An 18,733-nucleotide genomic window follows, 5' to 3' on the forward strand; every position below is an offset into this window, starting at 1 on the left:
AAAGGACAATTATTTGCTGAAGTTTTTACTTGTTTTTATTACCATTTTATTATGAATATTATGAAACTAAAATTGTACTCTTCTTTTGCTGTCCAGATCATAGGTTTAAACCCTGTTATCTTGTTACCTTAAGGCCAGTTTTTATTTTCTTTCAGAGACCACCAACAATTTTTACATTGCCCATAATAAATGTTATCAAGTGGACATATGTGTCTCGGTCCCTCAATAATAATGGAATTGGTTAAATTTTGGAGGACACTGCTTAGCCCCCCACTTCGCCTGGTAGCGTGACCCCTGTCTCACTGACAGACTCTTGTAGTTTATTTCATGGGTCCAAACTGTACAACACTAAGATGTGATGCCAAAAGTATGTCACCATGCTACATTTTATGCTTCAGTGACTTCTTTTACCATAGGCATGTGATCATTGTTTCATACAATCCTACCAACGTTTCAAACAACTCTGATTATATAACCATGTGCTTTTGTCTATGAATATATTATACTGAGCACTTCATCATCACATCAAAAGTATGTCACTGTGGTCAACATTTCATGCATCCACAGCCTTGAGGTATGCCTTTAGGATGATTTCTAAAGAAATCTTAATGGCAAAGTTGTGTACCTTAATGTTGATAGTCTGTGATATGTGTGACACCATGAATCCAAAAGTAGGTCACTATGAAGTATATTGCATGCTTTCTTGGCTTTTCTCAAAATTTTATAATTGATACTTTTGCTGCCTCAGAAACCTCAATTAAATGACCACCTATATTCAGACCACACTTTTTGTTTAGCTTTCCATAGGAATTCTAAAGAAACAGCTTCCATTGTATTAGGTGCTGAGAACCAGACATTAATTTTGCCTCATTTTAGTTTGTAGAAATTATGGTTTGTTTAGTTTGTTTCATTTTTTTTAAATTCAGGAATTGTTACCTTTGATAAACCAGTAATCCAATCAGATTTGTTAGAATTTGTAAGGTAAGCATGCTACAGTAGGTGCAACCTACTTATTTGGTGGTTTTCAAAACTGTATTGTTGTTGTTGTTGTTGTTATGGGGTTTAACGCCATCTTTCAGCACAAGATAGGCTGTACATGGCAACCAGTTTTAATGGTGGAGGAAGAACCCGGGAAAACCCTGGAAAGAACCACCGACCCACGAGAAGCTAACCAGCAAGCTTTCTCACATATCCACATTGGCCGAGCCCAAGACTCGAACCCACGCAGACAGAAGTGAGATGGCAGTGATCCGTGACAGAGAGCGCTTTAGACCACTCGGGCACTAGGGGACCCAAACTGTATTGTAGTATAACATTAAACAATAAATAAAATGTTGTTAATTCGTTTATTTTGTGGGTGTCAGTTTTCTTGGTGTTGCAAAGAATGGTCACTTGTTCTCACTTCAGCTTATAGTCGTACCACTGATTGAGAAGTCTTCGTAGATCATTGATCATATTTTGTTTATAAATTGTGAACACTACAAATGACTAATGATGGTTGTCATTTTAGAATGTGAATTAAGACATACAGGGAAGTAAATCCATATGTACTGTTAACCAACTTCTTGTAATGTTTACTCTCAAAATTTAATTTGTTGTCAGAATTTTTCAATTTGGTAACCTATGAATTAATATGAACTCATGGTAGTTAGGTAACACTAGAGTAGATTTATTTTGTTTTATACAGGGTTTTTTTAAGGACTTCTTATATTTTGAAATTTAAGAATACTTCCTTGTTGGACTGTCTTTCTTAACTTAGTACATGTACAAGAAAGTTTGACTCTAATAGAAAAATGGTGTACCATGAATAAATGATGTAAGTAGATCAACAATATTGGACAATCATTCATACTCTCAGAGAAGAGAGATTAGCTATGACAAAAAGATGTTTCCAGCAAACAAAACCGCATCCACAAAATGATGATTGTTGTTATTGATGATATCATTTCCTCTACCACTGCCTGTGCATTTATTTGGAGGTTAATCGGTGATATATCCTCATTCAGCTTTTAGTGCAGGCATGGTGGCGGGGGTGGGGTCATTGAATTGTGCAAACTAGCAGGTTTGAAGGAAAATGAGGGATTGAAAAAGAAAATCATTTGCTTCCATTATGTTGATCCTATCTGCCTCTTGAGCATCCTTCTTATGTCAGACATGGATTTGATAGTATCAGCAGATATTGTTGTTGGCAGGCAGGTTATGTTAAGGGTTACATGCAAGCAAAAATAGTTTTCAAACATTGTTGTTAGATGTATCCAGTAATGATAATTGCACGGCAAAGTATACCAGACACACTCTTGGGTATATAGATAATTACATCAGACAATTCCAAGTATACCAGACACACTCTTGGGTATATAATTGATTACATCAGATAATTCCAAGTATACCATACACACTATTGGGTATATAATTAATTACATCAGACAATTCCAAGTATACCATATACACTTTTGTGTATATAATTGATTACATCAGATAATTCCAAGTATACCAGACACACTCTTGGGTATGTAGATAATTACATCAGACAATTCCAAGTATACCATACACACTATTGGGTATATAATTGATTACATCAGACAATTCCAAGTATACCGTACACACTATTGGGTATATAATTGATTACATCAGATAATTCCAAGTATACCAGACACACTCTTGGGTATGTAGATAATTACATCAGACAATTCCAAGTATACCATACTCACTTTTGTGTATATAATTGATTACATCAGATAATTCCAAGTGTACCATACACACTTTTGTGTATATAATTGATTACATCAGACAATTCCAAGTATAACAGACACACTCTTGGGTATGTAGATAATTACATCAGACAATTCCAAGTATACCATACACACTATTGGGTATATAATTGATTACATCAGACAATTCCAAGTATACCATACACACTTTTGTGTATATAATTGATTACATCAGACAATTCCAAGTATACCAGACACTCTTGGGTATGTAGATAATTACATCAGACAATTCCAAGTATACCATACACACTTTTGTGTATATAATTGATTACATCAGATAATTCCAAGTATACCATATACACTTTTGTGTATATAATTGATTACATCAGATAATTCCAAGTATACCATACACACTTTTGTGTATATAATTGATTACATCAGATAATTCCAAGTATAACAGACACACTCTTGGGTGTGTAGATAATTACATCAGATAATTCCAAGTATACCATACACACTATTGGGTATATAATTGATTACATCAGACAATTCCAAGTATACCAGACACACTCTTGGGTATGTATATAATTACATCAGACAATTCCAAGTATACCATACACACTCTTGGTATATACTTGATTACATCAGACAATTCCAAGTATACCAGACACACTCTTGGGTAAATACTTGATTACATCAGACTATTCCAAGTATATATTCCAAGTATATTAGACACACTCTTGTGTATGTAGATGGTTACATCAGAACATTCCGGTTGATCACTGGCCTGTTTTAACACATTATCACAAAATAGTGCATTCTTTTTTAAGGGTACTACTGTTGGCTAAAGTAGGTCACATTGGCATGCTTTTCAAGGTCAGGTGAGCACAGGTACTGTTGTATATAGTCATTAAATTTGTTATACATGTTCATTTACAAAATCACCATGATCAGTAGTATCTTCTGTAGCCAAGGACCACTTCATTCCACATCAGCATTGGTAACAACGTGGATCAATGAAAGTTGGCTAACAAAGATGTGGCAAAAGGTACATGTAGGTATAAATGATCATCCTCCATTGAGCATAATTATTCTTGCATTTTATGTGGCTTAGTTTCTCGAGTCCCAGACTTAGGTTGTACATATGGTCATGAAATCTCTACATTCACCTTTATGTAGCACCCACAGAAAGTAAACTCTGGTTGCAATAGCCTAGGTGTGAGACATTTTTAGATTGTTTACTGTATCAGTGAAGCAGATGAGACATTGCATTTCTCAGAATTTCCTGTTGGGTCAGATTTGTATCAAGTCATAAATGTGAAAGAAAAGAAAGAAAAAATCTTTAATTTGGATTGATTTCATAATGCAGTAAAACCCGTTTCATGCAATATTTCCCTTGCATTCATTTTTTATTCTTCTCTAAAGTACCAGTTTTGTTCTTGTATTCTTCACTGATAATGTCACAGGATTAACGTTTGTATAATTTTATTGCAGCTTGCAAGATGAATGTTCACAAGCGTTGCCAAAAGAATGTAGCAAACAACTGTGGTATAAATACGCGAGACATGGCACAGGTACTTCAGGAGATGGGAATCACTGGGGACAAGCTCTCACAGAGGAAGAAAAAGGTAATGGAAGGGTTTGTTGCAATGCATACTTTTCCACATGACTTGTTACAATCTGATCATTTGGCTGATGTTACTTATTTCAGTAATTCAAGTTATGAAATAATATAATTGAGTAGGTATATTTCTTATGGAGATTTGTTATTTCAAGTGGATAAATCCACTGATGATATCCCCAATTAAAGTTAATCAAACTAGTTTTCATCCACATGTCTAAAACAAAGTAGTTTCAGAAAATTTACTTGTCTGACGTACCTATACGTTTGTCCAAAACTTAAATCGCTGGGCAAGATTTTGTAAGATGTATGCACTTTAATCAATAGAAAGAACAAAAGAAATACATATACAAAAATGTTTAAGAATTTAAGTAGTAGGGCTTGTGTATTTTTCTGGTCTGACATTTGATAGGGTTAATTTTTGATACTTTTTAAAAAGTTCCTGAAAAATACCCATCTGTATAATCAATACACTAGCTAACTGTTATGACAAACAATTGTACTATATGTTTAGGTAACTGTTATGACAAACAATTATACTATATGTGTAGGTAACTGCTATGACAAACAATTGTACTATATGCGTAGGTAACTGCTATGACAAACAATTATACTATATGCGTAGGTAACTGTTATGACAAACAATTATACTATATGCGTAGGTAACTGCTGTGACAAACAATTGTACTATATGCATAGGTAACTGTTATGATAAACAGTTGTACTATATGCATAGGTAACTGTTATGATAAACAGTTGTACTATATACATAGGTAACTGTTATGATAAACAATTGTACTATATGCTTAGGGGACATGCAGTATTCAGTTTCTTCCATGTGACCAATGAAATGAGGCAGCAAGGTGTTCTTTTTTAACTTTTTATTTAATTTAATATATACATAGATTTAAATCACAAGTTGGGTCGTTGTCACTTGGGAATACATTTGCAACCAAAATGGTTTATTTCTTGACGATTTAGTTTTGTGGATATGTCATTGATAACTCCTTTTGTTGCAGGTTTAAAGAAACTAGCAAAGACGTTTGAAAGTTATACATTTGAGAACAGTTTCATATATAATACACCAGTATGCCAGATATTTGGTCCATACCATTTAAATTATCACCAAATCCTTCTCTTTTTCTTAATGGTCTTGCTCTTGCATATGACAATATTTATACTTATTTGGGTCATAGTGTAAAAACCAATCTGTTGGATGATGCAGATACAGTGAGATGTTAAAGATTTTTGTGTACTAGAACAAACATGCTTTTTTTAAAATTTATAAATTATTCTTGGAGTGTCAAAATTAGTTTATTCAGATCTTGTTGTTGCACATTGTATTGCACACCACTATGGACAAAATCTAGTTATTGTATCAAATTAGTTTCTTCTTTTAACAATATTTTTTGTTTACTGTTAAGCATTCAAAGAAGAAACGGTGCCACTACTGTGTTTGTAAATTCTAATGTATTTGGTTTTGAAGAACTAATGAGAAAGTATATGTTCTCAGTGATGACAAAAATATGTATACTAAGAATTATATCTTGAAATCTTTGTGATCTATGATATTAATTTAAATTAATTGATTCCAGACAGATGGTGTGTGATGTGATTTTGGATTTTTAATGTAGCATTAATTTTTTTTCACTCATATCACTATGATGTTTGCAATCCAGACAGATGGAATAAATTACTTTTTAAATGTTATTGACAGTTATATTCTGTATTTTTCTGTGTCTCCCAATTTAGATAGCACCCGCTCTAAGGTGACCATATATGTACAGGCCCATTTCAGAAAGCCCTTAGGGTGACCATTACCTGTATATCAAGGTCTATTTAGACCTTCTATAGGGTGTCCATTACCTGTGTATAGTGGGGCCTCAAGTGGCCGAGTGGTCTAAAGCGCACTCTGTTACAGATCACTGCCATCTCACCTCTGTCTGCATAGGTTTGAGTCTCAGATTCGGCCAATGTGGGTATGTGAAAAAGCTTGCCAGTAGCTTCTCGAAGGTCGGTGGTTCTTTCCGGGGTTTTCCGGGTTCTTCCTACACCATTAATACTGGCCGCCATGTATAGCCTATTGAGTGCTGAAAAATGGTGTTAAACCCTACAATAACATCAACAACAACTATAACCTGTGTATAAAGGTTTAATTTTAGACAGCCCCTAGAATGACCACTGCATGTATATAAAGGCTTATTTTGAACTTTCCCCTTTGATGACCATATATGTCAAGCCCATTTTGGATTGCCCTTAGGGTTACCACTATCTATAAAGGCCCATTTTGGACAGCCCCTTAAAGTGACCACTACCTGTCTGTAAAGACCCAATTGAACAGCCACTTTAGGTGACCACTGCATGTATATAAAGACCATTTTGGACAGCCATTTACCGTGACCACTACCTGTGTGTAAAGACCTATTTTTGACAGTCCCTAGAGTGAACACTGCCTGTATATAAACACCCATTTTTCACAGTCCTCCCTGGAGTGAACACTACCTGTATATAAACACCCATTTTTTACTGTCCCTAGAGTGAACACTACCTGTATATAAACACCCATTTTTGACTTTCCCTAGCATGACCACTACCTGTACATAAAGGCCCATTATTGTGACTACTGCCTGTATATATAAGCTCATTTTGGACAGAGCTAAGGGTGACCACCACCTTTATATACAGGCCGATTTGGGACAGCCTCTCAAGTGACAACCATACTTAGGATTGTCTCAGTTAGTAAAGAACAGTGCATAAATCTTTTTAGCTTGGCATAGAGGTTCTTTTGTCACATGTGAAACATAGAGTAGCCATAGGTATAACTTTTCCAGTGGCATTGTTATTGGTATAGGTGTCAATGTTTTGCACCAAGTCCAGCTTCTCTGACACTTGTACATACAGTCATGATAAACATTTAATGATTATATGCAGCATGGAGGGTACTTAACATCTAATGGAAAAGGAGGTCACAGTGAACTATCTTACAGTGATAACATTCAGTTTGTATTTAGCTCATTTTCTGACACTCTTACATATACATTTATGATACTTAATGGGTGTATGTATCCTAATGGGTGCTCAGTGATTATCATTTCTTGCTTGTCTGACTTTGTAATGGATGCTTCTCACCTCAGGTGCAAGTAGATTTCAGTGATCATCATTTCTTGCTTGACTGACTTTGTTTTGCAGATTATGTCATGATGGAGTGGCAGTCAAGACATATCATTCTGCTGCAGTCTTGATTTTAATATAAGTACCGTTTATACTTGCTCATAAGTGGAGTAAAACTGCAAACATCAATGCTGCTGACCTGCTGTAGCATAATGCATCTGCAGATCAGGTTCAGTGTTGTTTATGCGACTGATTACTCCTAACAAGTTTGACAGACCCAGATCTGCCTGTGATTAATGATGGCAGATCTGGGTCTGAGCAGTTTGCAGTTGGACTTGTCTTATAAGCGAGTATATGCATTAGTTCCAGTTTGTATGGTATACATACATGATATAATCTATTTTCATTGTACCCTTCCTTTCAGATGTAAAAAACTTGCATTTTTGTGAAAGTAAAAATGTAGTCTTTTAGTCATCATTATTATCAATAATTCTGTTCCTTTTCCTTTATAGCCATCAATTAGTGAGCATGAACAAGTGAATAAACCTACGCATGATGTATCATCTCCAATTTCTATGATACCAGGTGAGTTATTTATGATATTTATGCTTTCAGTATCAAACTCGCGTCATTAACAACACAACTCTTAAGTATCAGATAGACTCATGTCATTAACAACACAACTCTTCAGTATCAGATAAACTCATGTCATTAACAACACAACTCTTTGGTACCTTTGAGTTGTTCAAATTTGTACACGTTCTATAAGCTGTGTTGATTCAGGAACCAAAATCTGTGATGCATTTTTTATATAGCTCTAATGGTCATAGACGAGATGAGTTTATGGGATTGTCTGTTATTTGTCATCTGTCCTTCCATTAGCACAAGTTTGTTATTGCTACTGGTCATAAACAACTTGGAAGATTCCCATAAAACTTTACACACACATTCTGTTTGTTTGTAAATGATGATGGTGCCACCTGGACATCCATTATGTGTGCAGTAGCCATCTTGATATTCTCGTCATATCAACATGAGTCTGTTTTCACAATTTCTTATGATGTCTTTTTGGTCCTAAATGATACTGGTGCTGATCTGACATTCAGTATAGCCACTATGACATTCACCCTGAAAGCACTGTTACCACTAATCCTCCTGAACAAAAAGTCATGTGGTTTTCGTTAGAAGTCCCTTTATATTGTCTAGTGGCCCTAAATGAAATTGCCAATCTGACATCCAGTATGTCCACCACAGCAGCCATCTTGAAAATTGTGTTATTGCTACTATTCCTAAATGGATAGTCAAAGCAGCCATAATTGAAATCTTGTTTCGGCAACTCATCCTGAATGGATTGTAATATCAGCATGGGGTTATAACTGAATGAACTGAGTGCCACTTTCATATCCAATATCACTGCCACAATGGCCATATTGAAAATCTTGTTATTGCTACCCCTACTGAATAGATGATTGTATTAACATGAAATATTTAGTAAATGTCCTTTTTATGATGTCCAGTTTGTCCTAAATGAAAATGGTCCTGCTCAGATGTCCAACATGGCCACCTCAGTGGCAATCTTGAAAATCTTGTTAATGCTACAGAATGAATGGTCATATCAGCATGTAGTTTTCACTGTGAAATGCTCGTAATATCTAGTTGGTCATAAATACAAATAATGCTAATCAGATGGCTGGTCATATCAATATTGTACCTTCACCAAACAACTTCATATGATATCTAGTCTAGGTGTTCCTAAAATGTAGGTCATTCCAATCTGATACCCAATATGGCAACCACAGTTGCCATCTCAAAATTCTTGTTATTGGTACCTCTCCTAAACAGAAAGTCACATGAACATGGGCTTTTAAGTGGAAGACTTTAGTTTTGAATAAAATTTGCACTGAACTGATATCCAATGTGGGTGCCACTGTGGGGATCATAGATGGCAAGCCATATTAACATTGGGTTGTGACCAGTAGATATTTTTGTCTGGTTGATCCTGTTTGAAAAAGTGCCCATCTGATGTCCAGTATGGCCACCATGGCATGATCTTGAAAATTTTGTTATTGTTATTCCTCTTAATGGAATGTCAGATTTGACCAGGGTTTTTTTTACCAGTAGACTAATTATAATATGTAGTAGGTCCTGAATGAAAACTGTGCCAGTCTGACCTCAGGTCCTGAATGAAAACTGTGCCAGTCTGACCTCAGATATGGCTGCTGCAAAGAACACATTGAAAATTTTGTCACTAATTCTCCAGAATGGATGGTCATCAACCAGGGGGTTTTCATCAAAAGTCTTCTAATGGTGTCCAGTTTGCCCTAAACAGAAATGGTGCCTATAATACATCCAATATGGCTGCCACAGAGGCTGATTTGAAAATCATACTGCACAAGATTATCAGAGTTGGTTTTAACACTGAGTAATTAAAGGGAAGAAATGGTCTTGAATTTCTGGAAATTCTTTTTTGGACAGTAGAACATCATTTCCATTCTTCTGCCAAGTATTGAAATTGAGCTAATTAGAGTTACATCCACTCTGAATCGTCTCAGAGACTGAAAAAGATGACTGACTGGTCAAAACATTTAAGTGAACTTTTAAATTAAATGATAATTTTCATTGGAGACAAATTATGTTGATTTTGGTAAACAATCCTTTATTTTCTTTGGTACCTTCATCACTGATTACAGATTCTGATGCTGATGAGAATTCAGAACTGAAAGGGTTGGGTTACCACCACAGTTTGATGGTGGACACAAAAGATGACAGAGAAACCTCGCGTGCACGCAGCCCCTCTCAGGATAGGACAGGGAAAAGAAGGGAAAGATATTCTCTTTGCGATTTCAATTTCATCAAGGTTCTAGGAAAAGGCAGTTTTGGAAAAGTAAGTATGACTGAGGAAATGACTCAGGGAGTCACAGTAGCTCAGTGGTTACTACACTGAAATTGTCATCAAAATGGTGCAGGTTCAGTTACCTCCAGTGGATCAGCTGTCATGGTTTGTTTCCTGGGCAAACACTCTGCTCACTTTAGTACAATATAAATTTGATAGTAAATGCCAAGAAAACAAACCATGTATAACTTAGTGAAGCAATGTATTTCTTCACAAAACCAAACTTGGTTGGACTTCATAATTATAGGTTACTGTATTAGTATGGGAAAATATGAATGAGTTTTTTTGAGTACTACTGCATGACCTTGGGAGTTTAATGTTAGTCCCCTAAAAATGAGTTCATTTTTTCTCATACAAATGCAATTACTTTTTTTTATTATATACTCCTTTTATTTTCCTACTTAAGGCTTCATAATAAAAGAATACACTGCAGGAAACAAAGTAATTGAATTTACACTGTATTCCAGGATAAATGCACAACCTAGATTAATTGATGTACTGTAACAGTATTAATGCACACATAGCACCACCCAGCGATCTTGGAACTTGGTCGCATTCTGAACATAAAATTGAAATTTAGAGTCATATTGTGAATGAATGTGCATTGAAACAACTTTCCCAATTGGTCTGGATGGATGGATTTTGTTTTTCTGCTTGTGATGGACTTGATTTTTTGGACAAGTCAATTCTGTATGATGTACACATGATTTGAACATTGGACAGCCCCACCTTGAAACAGCTGCACCTCTCTTTTGTTCTGTCATTGATTGTTTGGAACCATAATGTGGGAAAATATTAATTCTCTAATTGAAATTATCAACAAGACTATGGAATATCACATTCATTTCGTTTTGAGTACAGTAAGGAGAATGTGATTTCTGTTGGAAATGTAATCAAAATTACAGTACAATTTTGTGGCGCAAGTCTTGGAACCCTGACTTTGGGTCATGTCATTCGGATCTGCAGAAAAAAGTACATTTTGAGGAAATTCAGGTTGCAAAAAATGTTAGTATATTTATTCCCATTCTGATTACCAGCTAAGGAAAATGTGTTTATGCCATCACTTGCATGCTCTTTGTTGAAGGAACCCCATCACGTGTAGTTTCTATCATTAGCCTACTATAGGTTTAAGTCCAAATCATTGTATCAAAAAAATTAAATGGAGAAAATTGCAAAGTAGCTGTTGTGTGACGACATCCAATTTAGCCAGCAGAAATACAACTTCATCATCTTGGCTTGTTGACTCAGAGGCTCTTAGTTTTCTACCAAAACCTTCATTTTTTTCCTACAATTTTGTGTTTTGACTGACTTGTAAAATCATATGCCCCTGATTCCTATGTGATAGCTCATGGTCTCAGTAGGCTTTTCTGTGCTATTTTGTATAGACCCTAGAGAGCACTTGTCATAGCATGTATCATTCTGTTTGTGAAAAGTTGGGAACATTTCTCCAAAATAACTGTCTAAATGTTCAGAATGGTATTTTCAATACTGTGTGTTTCACGTTTGTTGTGGACATTGTGAATACCACATTCATTTCTTTGCTTGGTTGAAAGTTTCTTTTGTGACTCGATAAACTCATCCACATCATTAGCTTTATCACCTATTCTTTCAAATGGATAAAACAGCTTATTAAGTTCATCTACAAACAAATCTTTTAAATCAAAAGCTAAAGCATCTGCTACATTGTTTATTAATATCAGATTAGTTCCTAATGCACAGTACTACTTTGTCATGCAGTATGAAGCTATGCATTATGGACAAATACTGTATGATTCGCACACTGTAAAATTAACTGAGAAATAATTTAGCATATAATAAATGTAATTTTTGGCAAGGAAGATCCACCTGTTGCAAGAAAAGCATGTTAAGATTTATATGTGCTGCCCTGATGTACATGTTTGATACCTTTTACATTCTGCCAGATAGTTTGACTCATCTGTGTCCTAGTCTTTAAATGAGTGGAGGCAACAAGAATTAAATAGGGTAAGGTGATAACGAGTCCTTAAGATTCCGGAACCCACAAATTTGTTGCTTTGATTTTAAATTTGAATGACTTGAAAATAAAGACCCTGTACAAATGTATCTATTTCTTTAGTGCAGTAGATTTAAGTATCCTACATAGAGACACAAGACAGCATCCAACTGGTCTGGTTTGGGCAGGGTTTGAACTTGCACCTTTCAGGTTGCAAGTCCTCACACTAATCATGCGATATCTACTATTTACATATTGGTATCGGGTTTATATGGATGAATGTTACATTCAATCATTTCAACTATATCCTTATCTGAGGGGTCTTGATGAGCAGCTTGTGTCTGTTTATGCTTCATGAAGAGTATCATATCCCACTGTATGCATGGAGTCATCTTAATTTTTTTTACCTTTATCTTTTTTATTTTATATTCATTTTGCTGAGTTTTAGCATTAGTTCAAACATGTACATCTTAAATTAGTCGTGTCTGTCAATTTTTCTTGGAAAGCATGTTAACAAAATTGCACAAAAATTGCTCAGCATAGATAAATAAAATTTTGCCCCCATATTCATATCAGTATATACATGACCTGATTAAATTTTCAGACCATTGCAGCAAATTTGATACAGCTGAGCCTATTACATTTGATGTTATTCATGTGTCCTTATGTCTGTCTGCCCATCTGTTATCAATTTAGCATCTGCATGATACCATGAATCTTCCACTATCTACAGTTACAAAATATTGTGGCTTGCTTGCATTTGTGGTAAGGAAATCCCTATTAATTTTGATGTAAAAATAAAAAATCTGAGGTCAAGGTGACTGAAGGAAGAAAGCTGGTTTCTACAAAATACTGGAGTTATCCACCATGTATAGTTACCAAACTTTGTGGATGGCTTGCCCCTTGGGTAAGAAAGAACCCACATGATTTTGATGTCAAAGGTCAATGTCACTGTAACTGAAAAAAAGGTTTCTGTACAATAACTTGAATTCTTCAAAATATAAATATAAACTTAACAAACTTTGCAGATGGCTTGCACTTGGGGTAAAGCAGAATGCTATTGATTTTGGGGTCAAAAGGCCAAATGTCAAGGTCACTGTGACTGCTAGAAAATGGTTTTTGTACATTATCTTGAGTCCTCCACCATCTACAGTTACCATACTTTTGGATGGCATGCACATGGGGTAAGGAAGAACCCTCTTTTGGCGGGGGGGGGGGGAATCAATGTGACTGTGACTGAAAGAAGAAAAATGGTTTCTGCATTTAACACGAGTTCTACATCATATACCTGGACCATACTTTCTGGACTGCTTGCACTTGGGGTAAGGAAGAGGCTTTGTCCTCTGGACACCTAGTCCCCTACCCCTACCCCACCCATGCACCTCCCAAACACCAATTATTTCTTTAAAAATTTTAATATCACCACACCATGATTGAATATTGCAATTTCAAACATGCATGGAATATCTGGAATTTGTCCCAGTAGCTGAATTTTTTTAAATCAGATTTTCCATAATTAAACATTGGATGTGATTGCAGCAAGGGAGTTAAACCAACTTGTTTTGACTACATGCTTAAAATAAAACTTTTTGGAATACTTTGAATGTATTTTTAAAATTAAGCTTTGCATTTTGGTCAGTTAGTTTGCATACAGTATGCAGTATGCTACTTTTCTAATTGTTTGAACATACGTTAACTAATCCTTGCAGCTTTATAAATAGTTTCTGAAGCATCTTTAACAAATCTCATTCAATTTTTGATTCATAAATAAATTGTATTTCATGATTTTCTAAGGGAATCTGTTACATATTTTACAGTATCATCATTATCTTTGAAACTGTTAAATACATCACGGTTTTTATCTGTAAAGGTAATGCTTGCGGAGAAGAAAGGAACAGATGAAGTTTATGCCGTCAAAGTACTAAAGAAGGATGTAATTATCCAGGATGATGATGTTGATTGTACCATGACAGAAAAACGAATTCTGGCATTATCAGCCAAGCATCCATTTTTAACAGCACTTCACTCCTGTTTCCAGACAAAGGTAATTTGTTTACTTCCCTCTTGATCCAGTTCTCTTTTGCTATCACATTATGTACTATTTTACATTCATCATTTCTATTCTATACAATATCAGATCAAAATGCTCCTTGCTGTGCTTTTGTTTTTAAATTTAAATTCGCTTGTGAATAGTTTGTTAAGCTTTATATAATACCTGCAGTTTGAGGAAAAATTTGTTCTTTTTCTTTAAAGCACCTTAGTATATCAATTTGTAAACATGGGTATGGTGATAGAACTCATTTCATTTTTCAAGTTGATAATTCATTTATTTAATTTTAGTTCTTAGTTTATAATGATATTTTAAATTGTTTTCAAAAGAAAATTTTACATCTCAGCGGGTCATAGACCAGAAGAGCTGATGGGATGGCCTTTTGACCATTGTCCTTGCATCTGTCCATTAGCACAAATTTGTTATTGTCACTCCTCCTAAACTACTTGGAGGATTGACATGAACCTTTTATACACATGGTCATCTCATGCTCTAGTTGGTTATAAATGAAAATGGTGTCACTGAGACATCCAATCTTGAAAATGTTGATATCACTATTCAATTGAAAATGTTATCACTATTATAAAATGTTGATATCACTATTCACTTGAAAATGTTATGACTATTATAAAATGTTGATACCACTATTCACTTGAAAATGTTATCACTATTATAAAATGTTGATATCACTATTCACTTGAAAATGTTATCACTATTATAAAATGTTGATATCACTGTTCACTTGAAATGTTATCACTATTATAAAATGTTGATATCACTATTCACTTGAAAATGTTATCACTATTATAAAATGTTGATATCACACTATTCACTTGAAAATGTTATCACTATTATAAAATGTTGATATCACACTATTCACTTGAAAATGTTATCACTATTATAAAATGTTGATATCACACTATTCACTTGAAAATGTTATCACTATTATAAAGTGTTGATATCACTATTCACTTGAAAATGTTATCACTATTATAAAGTGTTGATATCACTATTCCATGGTCATATCAGTGTGGGGTTTTCACTAAAAGACTTCATGTTTTTTTGCTTGCCCCAGATCACCAATGTTTTCCAAACTGTGCAACTTTATTGATACACTGAGATGCCAAAGTAAAAATGCCAGCATATATTATATAAGCATCTAACTACTTTTCATTTTTCTTGAAAAGTTAATATATGTGAATAGGAATATCTGCTGGCCTATTCTTTTTGGCATGGCAGTGTATCAATATAATGTTCAGCCTTGAATATACTGGTCACCTGCTGCAACTGAAACATTGCTAGTACAGATGAATAATCAAACAAAAATTCTCTGTCTCAAAACAGGTGTGACTCATAAAGATCTGTTTTGGCTAATTGAAAGGGAAACTGTACTAGTGGTAAATAAAGTCTACGCGTACTTTACAAACTTTTCAGTTGAACATGATATTTATCATCGATGTGTCGAACTTTTAATTAAGTTTTCCAGCTTTACAATAGCAGTTATTGATATTTTGTTACACCTTACTGAAAACTGGTCAATCTTATGGAAAAAAATCAACTGCCCTACTGAGATGGACTTGTCAGGGTTGGCAGGTCTGGAAATGGTTTTGCCTTGAATTCCTGGTAATTCTTTTCCAACATTTGATCACAAAATACCCTTTATAACAATCAGTGAAGGCAATAAAATATTATCATGTCAAGAATCTATATTGTCTGAATGTATTATTTATTTTCTATTGAATCAGTTAGTATTCCTTATTTGTCATTGATACAGTTAGTATGTATTTTTTGTCATCGATAAAGTTAGTATGCCTCATTTGTCATTGATACAGTAAGTATGCCTTATTTGTCATCGATACAGTTAGTATGCCTTATTTGTCATCGATACAGTTAGTATACCTTATATGTCATTGATACAGTTAGTATGCCTTATTTGTCATCGATACAGTTAGTATGCCTTATTTGTCATCAATACAGTTAGTATGCCTTATTTGTCATCGATACAGTAAGTATGCCTTATTTGTCATTGATACAGTTAGTATTTTTTGTCATCAATAATGTTAGTATGCCTCATTTGTCATGGATACAGTTAGTATGCCTCATTTGTCATGGATACAGTTAGTATGCCTCATTTGTCATCGATACAGTTAGTACGGTATGTCTTTTTTGTCATTGATAAAGTTAGTATGCCTCATTTGTTATCGATACAGTTAGTATGCCTTATTTGTCATTGATACAGTTAGTATGCCTTATTTGTCATCGATACAGTTAGCATGCCTTATTTGTCATCGATACAGTTAGTATGCCTTATTTGTCATCAATACAGTTAGTATGCCTTATTTGTCATTGATACAGTTAGTATGTCTTATTTGTCATCGATACAGTTAGTATGCCTCATTTGCCATCGATACAGTTAGTATGCCTTATTTGTCATTGATAAGTTAGTATGCCTTATTTGTCATCGATACAGTTAGTATGCATTATTTGTCATCAATAAAGTTAGTATGCCTCATTTGTCATCGATACAGTTAGTATGCATTATTTGTCATCGATACAGTTAGTATGCCTATTTGTCATTGATACAGTTAGTATGCCTTATTTGTCATTGATACATTTAGTATGCCTTAATTTTCATCGATACAGTTAGTACGGTATGTCTTTTTTGTTATTGATACAGTTAGTATGCCTTATTTGTCATCAATACAGTTAGCATGCCATATTTTCAATAGATACAAATTACATGAGGTTAGTAGCTCATCCATAAGATGCACAAATATGTTAATGTATTTTGCAGGACCGTCTGTTTTTTGTGATGGAGTATGTGACTGGTGGAGACTTGATGTTCCAAATCCAGCGAGCGCGGAAGTTTGATGAACCCAGAGCCAGGTTTTATGCTGCTGAAGTAACTCTAGCATTAATGTTTCTACATAGACATGGTATTATATACAGGTCAGTACCAACCACAGAGATGTCAATACATAGACATTTTATATATAGGTCACTACCAGTCACAGGCATGTCTATACATAGACATAGTATTGTAAACAGTCACTGACATGTCTATGCAAAGACATATATGCAGGTTAGTACCAATTACAGGCATATCTATATAGACATGGTAATATATACAGGTCAGTGTCAACAGCAGACATGTCATAGACATGTTATATACAGGTCAATACCAATCATAGATGTGTCCATACTTAGATATTTTATTGTATACAGGTCAGTACCTATAGCAGATATGACCATACATAGGTTATTATATACAGGTAAATGCCCATCACAGACATGTCAATACAGTGACATGCTAATATATACTGGTCAGTACCAATCAGGGACATGTCTTTAAATAGACATATACATGTCAGTACCAGTCACAGACATGTCGAGATATTCAGGTTAGGTGAAGTCATACACATTATATTGTGACATTGATTTTCTTGAAGTGGAAATCACATGCTTTTCAGGAGCTATTAATCACAAGTTGTCAAAATGAAACTTTTATACATGTTGTTAAACAGCTTTTAGTGGAAATACTGAATTTGAATTCTGGTGATTGGAAATCATAGATCTGTTGCTGTATTGATATTAGTCGGTGTGTTCTGTACAAGTCTGAGACCCAGGGTTGTTGAGTGGTTTAAAGTGCAAGCTTGTACCAATCACTGCCATTTCACCTATGTCTGTGTGGGTTCGAGTCTTGGGCATGGCACTATGAGTATGTGAGAATGTTGCCATTAGCTTCCTGTCAGTCAGTGGTCCTTACCAGACTTTTCCTGGGTTCTTCTTCCAGCAAGTATACTGGCTAGCATGTATGGCCTTTCTTGTACCAAGAAATGGCATTAATCCTAAACCAACAACTATATAAGTGGTTTAGTATAATACATTTGTGGTACATTATAATATCTTTTGATTGTTCATTGTAGGGTCTTGTAAAACCACCATTGTAGTATAATGGCATAAATATAGTTCTTCACCTTTAGTCAGATTTTTTGTTTGTTGAGTTACATTAACCATCAATTGAAAACTAGAGTTTCTTTTGCCTGTTTGATAGAATGTTAATATATATGGTCAGCAACTGTGTTACATGAAAGAAAGAAAAAAACAGAACTGTCAGATGCTAATGAATGATAAGACGATCACTTATATGCGTACACTAGTTAGAATTACTATCAGTATGGTTCTTCTTTAATCATGGATTGTTGTGCTGAAAACAATCTACAAAAACATTCTTGAATGATTTATCTTGGTATGCTGTTTAAGACTGTAATTGCTTGCTTTGAAAATCATTGTAAATTCATACACGTTTTGTAAGCCATGAGCAAAGCTCAGCTTTTAAAAAAATGCTTTTCATTGCATGAATCTAGATTAACCT

At 34.6% G+C, this 18,733-nt stretch overlaps 1 protein-coding gene across 4 annotated transcripts in view; it reads left to right on the forward strand.

Annotated features, from left to right (window-relative positions):
- The window catches only part of LOC149804774 (calcium-independent protein kinase C-like), a 105,899-nt gene that overhangs the window by 58,054 nt on the left and 29,112 nt on the right, over positions 1–18,733 (forward strand). For all 4 annotated transcript variants that reach the window (XR_016416619.1, XR_016416618.1, XR_016416620.1 and 1 more), the window contains exons 7-11: positions 4,206–4,339; positions 7,956–8,028; positions 10,134–10,327; positions 14,179–14,352; positions 17,153–17,307. Coding sequence is in view for 1 of the 4 variants with exons in the window: in XM_089944363.1 (XP_089800489.1) it covers positions 4,206–4,339; positions 7,956–8,028; positions 10,134–10,327; positions 14,179–14,352; positions 17,153–17,307 (730 nt within the window). In the remaining 3 variants the exon portion in view is untranslated. The remainder of the gene's footprint in view (positions 1–4,205; positions 4,340–7,955; positions 8,029–10,133; positions 10,328–14,178; positions 14,353–17,152; positions 17,308–18,733) is intronic.

The sequence above is a fragment of the Sinohyriopsis cumingii genome, chromosome 2 (assembly GCF_028554795.1).
Source record: "Sinohyriopsis cumingii isolate HCF-2022 chromosome 2, ASM2855479v2, whole genome shotgun sequence".
Classification (NCBI taxonomy): Eukaryota; Metazoa; Mollusca; class Bivalvia; order Unionida; family Unionidae; genus Sinohyriopsis; species Sinohyriopsis cumingii.